General features: G+C 51.5%; 1 protein-coding gene across 1 annotated transcript; it reads right to left on the bottom strand.

Moving 5' to 3' along the window:
- Positions 1–2,471: 2,471 nt before the first annotated feature.
- On the bottom strand, positions 2,472–3,920 carry LOC124698212 (probable xyloglucan endotransglucosylase/hydrolase protein 23). The gene is made up of 3 exons (XM_047230725.1): positions 3,576–3,920; positions 3,291–3,484; positions 2,472–3,184 (listed from the first exon to the last, which is right to left on the bottom strand). The coding sequence occupies exons 1-3, from the start codon at positions 3,837–3,839 to the stop codon at positions 2,764–2,766; spliced, it is 879 nt and encodes a 292-aa protein (XP_047086681.1). The 5' UTR covers positions 3,840–3,920; the 3' UTR covers positions 2,472–2,763.
- Positions 3,921–11,153: the final 7,233 nt, after the last annotated feature.

The following is an 11,153-nucleotide window of genomic DNA, read 5'->3' on the forward strand; positions in this document are numbered from 1 at the left end:
ATTTCTTCATTAGCAATAACAAAAGAACTAATTACTGTAATTTTTGTTCTCAGCCACAAAAGAAGAAGGATGGTGTGCAAAAAAAGAAAAAAGATGGTGTGCAGCCTCAAGTAGGAGTGGAGAAGTATGACAACAGCAAAGAAGTAAATTTGCTTCAAGAGTGCAATAATATTACAAGCTTCACCCATCTCTTGACGGCTAACCTACGCTTATCATCAACAACCCTACGCTTATCTAAATTATCACGCGTGAGTAACTTATTATTTGCCAGCAGCCACAAAAGGATATGCGTTCTAGGAGGCACATGCAATTTCCACACCGCGGGAGTATGCACCGGGATAACCCCGCCATTGTTGATAACCCCATAAAAAGACTTAACCGAGTAAACACCCGAAGGATGAAAAAGCCACACAGGTTGGTCAAGGCAATCAGTTAACTGAATTGTTCAGACCAAAGCAACTAATTCAAGCCATCTAGCGAATAAGGCAGACGAGATAGTTCTTCTAAACGTGAATTTCAAATTAACCCCATCCCAAACATCTGCGATCACACACATTTGTTCATTGACAATAATGTACAAATCCCAGAAAAGAATAGATAGAGAGCAATCCCCAAACCAGATATCTTCCTAGAAAAGTACATTCTTAGACCTCTTCGAGTCTGGAGGCGCCAAATACCCATGTCATCATTCCAATACGCATTTTTCGATTCAAGTCGCAATGCGAACAAGGAACAATGATAATGGAGTCCTGCAAGTTTCGAATACAGGATGTCATGAAAGGCATGCTGCCAAAGCATGATAGCAAACCGCACACCCACCAATATAAACACCGGCGCCCCGGGGTCACCCAATTATTTGTCCCCTTTGTCCCAGTTCATGAATCTGGCAATGTTGTAGGAGACCCTCTTCTTGAGTGTATCATTGCGCCATCATAAGTATAGATCCGCGCCTGGGCAGGCAGGAAATGCGAAGGAGTGCTCCGAGAAAAGCAAAATATTTAAGAAATGCTTATATTTGTTTTCACCATGCATAATTAAAAGGCACTAAGTCTCATCTCCACACCCTGATCTTTCAATTAGTTGCATAAGTCTTGTCGGCGATCTGCTGATACTTCGAAAAGAAAAGACTTGGTTTGCCAGACAAGATCACAGTTGAACACTAATAGGCTGCCAGTGTGCCACTAAGAGCATGTCCACTAGCATCACCAATAGCTTCCCCGTAGCATTCTCAAGGCCTCCTAGTGTCGCTAGCTAGCACGGCAGGGGCAAACCCTAGTTCCGCCAGAGAAGCCCTCTCCGGAGGAGTTTCTCGTTGCCGTTGCCGCCAGCCTCGTTCGAGGCGGCGGCCCCTGAGCCAAAGGAGCTAGGATGGCAGCCGTTGTTCAAGCGCGGATGGGGATGTGCGAGTGACCCATCCCGTACGCGGAGCCTGGGAAGAAGAGGAGGCTTTGTTCGAGGCGGCCGCCGAAGGGGTCAAAACAACCCCTGCCTAATCGGCGAGGCTAGGACCAGTGAACGCATGAGCCCTGCCAGTCGCAATGCTTTGGGGACCGGGGATGCCCGTCGATGTTGATCCTACGGTCAGATCCGTGAGTTCCGAGGCGGCCACCGCACTCGTGGCGCGCGCCCTCGAACAAACCGGGAAGGGGCGCTTCAGGGCGGCCTCGAGGTTGACTTCGCCGGCCGCTAGCAGGTCAAGTTGGCGCGTCGTCCACAGTACCTGGGCGAACATCTTCCGCTTCGTGGGGAGGATATCGGGCGGAGGGGGAGGAGGAGGAGCAACGGCCATGGAGATTTCGAGGGAGGTGAAAGTGCCGGTTGGGCGGTCAGGGGAGTGGAGTGGAGAGGAATGGGTTTCGCCTAGTCTCCCATGCTTGCCAGCGCGTGCGAAACAGTTACGTCGCGGCGATCGCCCGGGCCTGTCCCAGAGAAAGGCCGAATCGAATGTTCCTCTCGTGCCAACTTTTGGCCTACTTTAAACTTCGTGACATGCAACATTTCGGTGCGAGTTAGGCTGAATACGGAAAAACGGGTTGTTGGCATCTAATCAGGTTCTAAGACTTCTTTACTGAGACAAGATCATGGTCGAGGACTAGTAGCCTGTCAAAGAAGAAAAGAAAAGAGGCGTTCCCAGATCAGGGCGACTCCATCAGGGTCGTCCGCTGGTGCTCATCTGAAGCTGGTCATACTTTGTCGGCGCGGCCAGACCACCTGTCCGAACCCGGGTTGCCAAATGCCAACGTAGCATCGAACGGGAAGTAGCAAGCTGGGACCTGAGTACCTGCGGATCATTACGAGCCCCGTGTCCTTTGTCGCGTACTCATCCTCTTGCAGGTAGAGGTAGAGGTAGTGGCCGAGCAGAGCTTCTAGTCACCATACACGGCCACTACCATGTCCACAGACCACAGTGATTGACAAGCTTTGTGATGGTCAAGATCAGTTCTTTCAGCACACAGTATACGAAACACGAATGATGGAGTCAAGCTGTTGCAAAGTAGAACAACATATGACGAACAAGAGGAGGATGCATATATTACACACGAATCGAGCGTGAGCACGATCAAGATCACACGAACTTGGCGTGACACAGAACAAACTGGAGAATCTACCAACCACCGGCTACGATTACACATTTTCCCATATCACCTATCCTTATTTATTTCAGAGGTCTATACAGACGCCACCTTTCTTCCCTTTCTCCGGCCAGCCATCTTGCTCCGGCCATCGACCTCGGTCCGCTGCTGCTGCCGTGAATGGACAGGACTACATGGAGCACTCGGCGGGGAGGCCCTGGGTGACGCGCTTGGGGTCAGTGCAGTAGTTGTAGATCATGTAGTTCCTCTGCACCCACCGCATGCGCTGCTGCCGCGTCAGGTCCAGCTCCTGGTTGTACCACTCGCCGGCCCCGGCGCTGGCGGTACCTGGGGCGGCTTCCGTGCCAATGGAGGCGCCGCAGCGCGTTTTTCCGCCGGCGACGACGACGCAGGCGTCGGCCTTGAATCCGCGGTAGGAGGCGGAGAAGGGGGCGTGGGACCAGTCCGTCTTGACGCGGCCGCCCTGCGTGGCCCAGTCGTCGGCGTTCCAGAGGCTGGAGTAGAGGCGCATGGGCTGGTTCTTGGGGAAGGCGATCCCCTTCCCCTCCAGGTTCCTGAAGTCCCTGATCGGCATGTCGTCCACCATCAAGCTGCATTTTGGAACAACACCAAAGCAATCAGTCCCTGTACTTTGGGTTTGGGTTCTTGGAAAAGAATGTTGAATTCCGGCGGCCGGTGATGAGCTACCAAGCTTACATGATGTGCTTGGGATTCCAGAGGATGGAGTAGGTGTGGAAGTCCTTGGTGGGATCGAACCAGAGGCGGAACTGCTGTTCCCGCTGGCCCTGTCCCTGCGTGAAGACGTTAGTGTGCAGCGTGTACGGCTCACCAGTCTCGTTGCCCAGAAACTCGAAGTCGATCTCGTCGTGCGTCGCCCCCATCGACGACAGCTGCATATACACACACAACCGAATTAGGCACACAGATCAATCAATCAACCAAAAGTGTAATCCCAGAACGAGAGGGGCAGAGGAATCATACGTAGTATGCGGTGACGGTGCCAGCGGAGTTGCCGGCGACGAGCTTGAGCTGCATGTCGATCTTGCCAAAGAGGTATTCGTGCTTGGACTGGAACCCGGAGCCGGAGGTCTTGTCCAGCCCCAGCGTCAGGAGCTGCCCATTGTTCAGGATCTTCCCACGGCCGTCGCCCCACGTGATGTCGAACTCCTTGTCGAAGCTTGCCGCCGCCGCAACGGCACAAGACGCCAGCAGGATCGCCAGCACCGACACCGCCATGCGACCCATGACTTCTTACCGTACCCAACTAGCTAGGAACAAGAAAACAACTAGAAGAAGATGAGTGTAGAGATCAAGCTCGATCGGAAGCTTGTGTTGTGTGAGTGGAATGAGAAGGGCGTGAGGGGGTTTATATAGGGGTTCCACGATAAGCTTTTGCGTCCCGGATGGATGGTTCGGCGCTTGGCAGAACGTTGTAATGCGCGTGAGTAGGCGCCAGAGGGGTGGGAGAACCAACCCTTGGTTGGATGGTTAGAGAGCAGCTAAGACTTCTAACCCACCGTAGCTTAAATCCCGGATTCGACACTTCGTGTCTCATAAAGGTGGAATATTCTTCGATGGGAGGCGACGTTCCCGTCGACGACGTAGGCGCTAGGTGGTGACTTCGTCAATCTCAAGACCCGCCGGATCAGTTATTCAACGCAGTCTCTTAGAGGTGCTCATAGGGGTAGGGTGTGCGTGTGTGCGTTCATAGGGGTGAGTGTGTACGTGTATGTGTGAGCGTCTTTGATTGTACTGTGTTTCGCAAAAAAAAAAAAAAGGCGCCAGAGGGGTGGGGAGACAGGGGTCTCGGCGCCTCTGTAGCGACCAGCGTCTTGATGGAAAATCAGAGGCCGGCCCGACACGGCCACGCCATACGCTCTCACGTACTACAGCAAGAGGACATTAAGAATCGATCGGGACGTGCAGCAAATTTCTGGGTGCAGCGGTAGCGGCTCTGAATTTTTTTGTGTCTGTATTCGTGTCTATGGCTTTTGAGCTACTTTTATGTTCTGTTTTGGATTTGTATGCATGATCAGGAAATAAACACGGGTTGGATGGATGGATGATCGGTTTGTTCTTCGTGTGTGTACGTGAAGATTTAAGAATTGCACACATGTATATTCGTTCAGTCTTATATGCCAAACCATCCATCCAAAAGTGTCTAGATATATTCAAATTTTGTTAAAAGTGTCTCAACTTTATCAGAATTTAGTTGTATAGCTACTTGATAGTATCTACATACATCCAAATTTTGATAAACTTAAAACACTTTTGGTGAAACGGAAGGAGTACAATCCTTAACAAACACCCTATGAAATTGTATTCTATGATGAATCTAATGATGTTGGTTTGGTATTACAAATATTCATATTTGTCTCTATACTATTTCTCAAAGATACAAGTCGTTTGACACTTGTCCAAAAAATAGACGCCTTATTTTGTAGAACGGGGGAGTAGTTAGGGAAGCGATTACATGCATCAATGAGGGTGGCCACCAATATCCATCCCGAGTGACAAGACTTGAAGTAGATGGAAAGATAACCTTGCAAAGTGTAATTGGAATGGTTGTAAAAAGTGTGACTTTTGTGACTCGGAGGAGTCTATTAACCATTTATTTTTCGCTTGTCCCTTCGCTAGTCTAGTTTGGAGAGTAGTACATTTTACCTTTGATATTCCTCCACCTGCTAATGTTATGAATATGTTCGGAAATTGGCTAAATGGAGTTGAGAAGCACATTAAAGCTCGAATTCGTCTAGGTGTATGTGCTTTAGTTTGGGCCCTTTAAAACTGTAGAAATGATATGGTCTTTAATAAAATTGAAACTGCTCACTTTGTACAGGTTATCCGCATGGCTACCCACTGGACCCGAGAGTGGTCTTATCTTCTTCCGGAGGTGCAGCGGGCGCCTATGAATTCTGGATTCAACCGTCTGGAGATGGTTGCTCGGGTTATCTACAGCCAGGGTGGCTGGTGGCTTTCAAGAAGATTACATGATGTTTGAGTACACTTTCTTATTTTTCCGCCGGTTAATGTACACCTTATGTGATCCATGAGTTGTAAAACTGAACCTACAAACCTATGAATAATGAAATAACTGGTTGTGTGCATCGTTTCGATGCAGAGGCCGGGCTTCGCTCCCTATTTTAAAAAAAAACACGATGATCCCTAGAATCATACTCTATCTCTAAGTCCTATGCATCTTATAACATTTCTCCTCAGTTGTAGCAGGAGTGAAATGGACGATTGCGACTAGATTATTTGAAGTATTTCGTTTCCGTCGTCTTCTCTATCTTGTCATATTGGATTTGTTACCGATGTCTAAGTATAGACATTGCCATTGATGTCGATCAAGGAAAATTACACTTATTTATAAACGAAGGTACACTTATTTATAGATGAAGGTATTATGTCAAAGTATACAATAAGAGTAAACATAATTGGTACTACGCCTATGAGCACGGACAACTGGACACACTACGGGAAAAAAGGCATTGTCGTGCAGCAAATCATTGATGTGAGCCGCTGCACGGCAAAGACATCTTTGCCGTGCGCAGCAAGTAGCACGCACGGCAAAGACAAAGCGCACGGCAAAGCTTGAGAGCAGCGCACGGCAACGAATACCTGCACGGCATACTCAGCAGTGGCGCACGGAAAGAACCTTTGCACGGCAAAGTCCAACCAAAGCGCACGACAAAGACCCTACGAGCCGCACGGCAAAAATTTGCTGCATGGCAAAGGCTCTGGACGTTGTCGTGGCGTGTCCTTTGCCGTGCGGCCAGACAAGTTGCACGGCAAAGGCACCTTTGCCGTGCCTTCCTTTTTTTGCCGTGCGTCAACATACATTTTATTTATTTTTTTTCTATTTTATTTCATCTAATACTTATATTTATTTTTTAAATTAGTTTAGAGGACGATCATAGTCCTACGGGATAGGGACTATGGCGTGCTATCTTCCAAGCACCAGTGGCATTGCAGTGATATTGTTTGTTAGTAATAAAGGGGCCAGGACACTTGTCTCCAGCCAGCTTCTTACTTTGTGCTAAGACTACCCACAATGGAAGTATCATAGCTAGTATCATGCATCACATGCATGCAAAAAGCTGATGTGTCACATCAATAAATGAAGAAAGAGATGATAGTAGTATCATAGGTAGATATTGTATCATATCACGTAGAACTAGAAAAATTAATATCAAACCAATCTTGTACACACTTTTGCATTAAAATTCTACAAATCAATAAATATAATTAAGCTATGATACTACTACATGATACTATGCATTGTGAAGATAGTATCACACGCTAGTATCATATGCATGATACTACTATATGATACTCCCCATTGTAATCCTAGATGGGGTGTCTAGATAGCACTGGGGGCTAGACATCTCGAGCTGGTCAATGTGGAAGGGCTTGGATGATCGGGTGGTTTCTTGCCATGCTTGAGCTCTCTTCAAGACTTTCCTGTTTTATCTGAACATGCAATAACTAGAGCTGACAGGCTGATAGGTTCGTGCGTGGGCGATTAAGAGCATCTCCAGCCGCGTCCCAAACGCCGCCCCCAAATGAATATTTGTGCACGAAAATAAAGATTTTCATTCAATTTTGATTATATATTACAAAGTTTGAATGAAAACGGCTAGATTTTTCATCTAAACCTAGACTACTGACCGCCCGGCGGCGCGTTCGACGGCCCCGCCCGTCGTCGCCTCCCCTACGCCGCGGCTCCTCCTGCGCGCGCCTCCTCTCCTTGCGTTCGGCGGTGGCCAGACGGTGCCGCTCCCGCCGCGCGTCCTCCGCCGTCCCCCGCTGCGCCGCCTGGAGGGAGAGCTCGATGGCGCGACGAATATGCGCCTCTTCGAGGGCACGGGCGTCGTCCTGGAGCTTCTTCTCCGACTCGAAGGACTCGACGAGGGCGCGTTGCTGACCGGCCGTCTCGTCCGGGTGCGGGGCGCCGTCGTCGGACCAGTCGAACTCGTCGTCGTCGTCGTCCTCCACCTCGGTCTCCTCCGACTCGGCCTCCTCCTCCTCCATTGGCGCCTCCTCCTCCACATCTGTTGGCGCCTCCATCATCGCCGCCGCAAACGCGTCGGCCTCCGCCGCCAACTGCTCCGCCCGCCTCCTCCATAGCGCCGTCAGCGCCGCCTCCCGCTGCCGACGCTCCTCCGCCGTCGCCTGCTGCTAAAGCTCGATCGACTCACGCCGCCCGCGCTCGATCGAGTCACGCCGTTCACGGAACAGCGCGCCGCCGCTCATCGCGGCCGGCGCCGGCGCTCGTCGGCCCATCGCTCGCTCCATCTCCTCCCGTACCGGCGCCGTCGCGCCTCTTGCCCCGTCGAGGCGTCGAACGCCGCAACGGTGTCGCACTCGCTGCTCTCGCCACGCGGCTGCCGCCGCGGCCTCCTCGGCCGCGGAGGCGAGGGCGGAGAACGCCGCTAGATCCGCCGCCCGCTGCGCCTCACGCCGCTAGCGGGCCTCCTCCTCGAGTGCCTCCTCGAGTGCCGCACGCCGCTGCCGGCTCGTCAATGGAGGAGACGGCGGTGGAGGGAAGTGGCCATCGCCGGGCGGTTCGCCATTGCCACCGGTGATGGAGGAGACGGCCGTGGAGCGACGAGGGCTGTGTTTGTTGCCGGCGAGGTGTGGTGGCTACCATTGATGAGTCGGGAGACCTTTTATAGACGCCGGCGTCGGGAAGAAAGCGCGGGAACAGACGAGAAGAGGCGGGAAGATCGCGCGGGAACGGGCGGTGGCGTGCGAACCCCGGCGACGCGTGGAGGCTGCGCAGCACCGACGAGGCGTCTCGCCTGCCCCTCCGTCGCCATTAAGGCAAAGATGCCGCTGCGCGCGAATAACTTCCGTCGCGAGGTAGGCGACGGTTAGGTTAAAGTTAACCGTGCCGCCGACGCGTCGGCCCCGCGCCTCCTCGCCTTGCTTTTCGTTGTGTCCGGCGTGCCCGGTGCGTCCCCTGTGGGACGGGGACGGGCTCGGGGCGCCGGACACCGTATAGGGACGCGCCGGACAAAAAAGGGCTTTGGGGGACGCGGCTGGAACGCTTTTTTTGTCCGGCGCGCCCCAAATCCCTTTGGAGGATGCTTTGAGGGACGCGACTGGAGATGCTCTAACGCATGAATTACAGCCACAGTTGCAGTTGAAGCTGCACGGCCACTGGTTCCAGCTGTATCCAACTAGCTACTAGCTAGCCTATAATCACCCTGCTTTGCATCTTTTATACTACCAAAGTAAGGTCCCAGCTTATAATAAACTTTCCACCGAATCATTTCTGTTTACAGCTATTGAACAAAACTCTAATTTTTTTTTAGAACCCGCAACAGCGTGCGCGTCATTGTATTAAGCTCACAAGAAAAGCCAAGAATGGCTACAACACCACACATGCCTTTTGGCTTACAACACACTCCTACAACACCGACACCAAGCACACCTTGCCCAACCTCAACCCAAGAACGACGAGGCGGCGGGGCACAGAGTCTCCAAACCGCGTCACAACCAACTCCAACAACACGACCAACTTTCCAAGCTGCCCAGACCAACGTACCACATCATACGCCTAGAAGAGGAAGCGCGTGATTGGCAGGGTGTGACCAAAACTTGGGAATGGGTCGACAAGCGTGTTGGCGATGGCGTACATTGCGCTCCAGAGACTCACACCTTGAGCAGTAGCAGACACCGGCGAGGCTACCATCACCGAGAGCCAACCCTCGCAGCCAAAACAGCGCCTTCAAGAAGGGGACGACGCTGCTGCGCCGCCGCTGCCCGGTCCGGCAAGTCAGACCTAGGGTTTCCCCTGGCGTCGAGGGTAGAAACGGTTAGGACCCAAAACCACGCCTCCAAGGAGGGAGATGGCACCCACAGGTGTCACCGTGGTCCGCAACGGAAGAACCGAGCAGGGTTTTCACCCGGGCCAAAGACCGCCCAACGACAAGATGGAGACGCGCCAAATGCCGGCCTGAACCACCGCAGCAGGAGGCAACTAGAGGTCGACGGAGAAGTGCGAAACGCACCAAAAGCCACCGCATCAGCCACCGCTCGCCGGACCGAGACCGAGATGGTCAGATCGGGACAAGAGGCACGCCGCAACCGGAGCAACAACTCCATCCACCATCGGCACTTGAGGACGGCCACCACGACGACATGCACAGCTGACACGGAGCAGCGCCCAGGGCGCGACCGCACGCCAAGGAGGCACAACCCAGACCGAGCCCGCGTCGGCCCAGATCGGGCCCGTGCGGGCCGGCCGCCGCCGCACTGCACCGCGAGGAGCCCGCGCATCGGCCCCGCAGCAACCAGCCTCACAGCACCGCTGCCTCGCCAGGTCGACGGCCATCGCCGCCGCGCTAGCTCCGCGGCCACCACCTACGCGCACGGCCGCCCGACGACGCCCCCCCGCTCGTAGACGCGCCGCCGGCGTGTGCCCCAACGCCCTCCGCCTTTGACGGCCGGGCGCCGCCACCACCGCCGGCGTCGGCGGCGGCGGCGGCCGGTGGGAGCGCTGGTGGGGGAGGTTGGTTGGCTAGGGTTTGGGAGGACCTCCGGAGTCGCCCGAGCGAGGCGACCCGGGAGGCGTGTCTCACGTCGTTCTCACAAAACTCTAAATTGAATTTGTTATGAAATCTTCCAAATCATACTTAAACACCGCGGCTTGTTGTTTTCTGAATTGATATTCTCTAAATGATCCCAAGTGCAGAGGATCTCTGTAGCATCTTTTAATATGGAAATACCTGTATCGATCTTTAGGAGCAAGAAGAAAAAAAATATTATTACTCTCTCGAACAGGAGTATCGAAATTCTAGTTGTATATGCACTAAACAAATTGAATAAAACAAGGAGGTTGATTTAATGATTGGAAGTAAAATACAACAAATTAATAAATGTAAAATTGTCCAGACTTTTAATTTTATGAGAACAATGGACATGGGTTTATGGTTTCGCTTAATCCCTCTCTCCAACAAAGATGGTGATCATGTTATAAGTTGTTAAAAGTTACACACAATTTTCTTGCTTTAATGGTTAACGTTTATTGCAGCTACATATCCTAAAACAGATAGTTGGAAAGAACTACGACCCGGACGAATGGAACCTGGGTGCGCGCGCACCCGTTTACGAAAAGTTCAAAAAATGTTATTTAAAAATTTTCAAAAAAATGTGAAGTAAAATTTTGCATGTACATATTATGTTGATACTTACTCGTGTAAGTTTTAACGAAAAAATACCATTGTGTGTGGCCTGCATAAAAATGACAAAATGTCCAAATGAGAATAGTGAACAGGACTTTGTACTATTCACAGGAATAGGAATTTGTATTTTGTCATTTTTGTGTAGGTCACATACAATGGTATTTTTCCGTGAAAACACACACGAGTAAGTATCAACATAGTATATACATGCAAAATTTTACTTCACATTTTTTTGAAACTTTTAAATAGCATTATTTTGAACTTTTTGTAAACGGGTGCGCGCGTACCCAGGTTCCATTCACCATTTCCGGAAAGAACTACCCATATGTTTGTTGTGCCACACATCATGAGATCATTGTCACTTCTC

The sequence above is a fragment of the Lolium rigidum genome, chromosome 1, assembly GCF_022539505.1.
Source record: "Lolium rigidum isolate FL_2022 chromosome 1, APGP_CSIRO_Lrig_0.1, whole genome shotgun sequence".
Taxonomy (NCBI): domain Eukaryota; kingdom Viridiplantae; phylum Streptophyta; class Magnoliopsida; order Poales; family Poaceae; genus Lolium; species Lolium rigidum.

Bases quoted from the DNA above. Each gene is read 5' to 3' on its own strand.
- LOC124698212 (XM_047230725.1), bottom strand. From the start codon at position 3,839: ATGGGTCGCATGGCGGTGTCGGTGCTGGCGATCCTGCTGGCGTCTTGT. The intron at 3,485-3,575 runs GTATGATTCCTC...GTGTATATGCAG, and splicing joins GCACCGTCACCGCATACTAC to CTGTCGTCGATGGGGGCGAC. The intron at 3,185-3,290 runs GTAAGCTTGGTA...TCCAAAATGCAG, and splicing joins TGGAATCCCAAGCACATCAT to CTTGATGGTGGACGACATGC.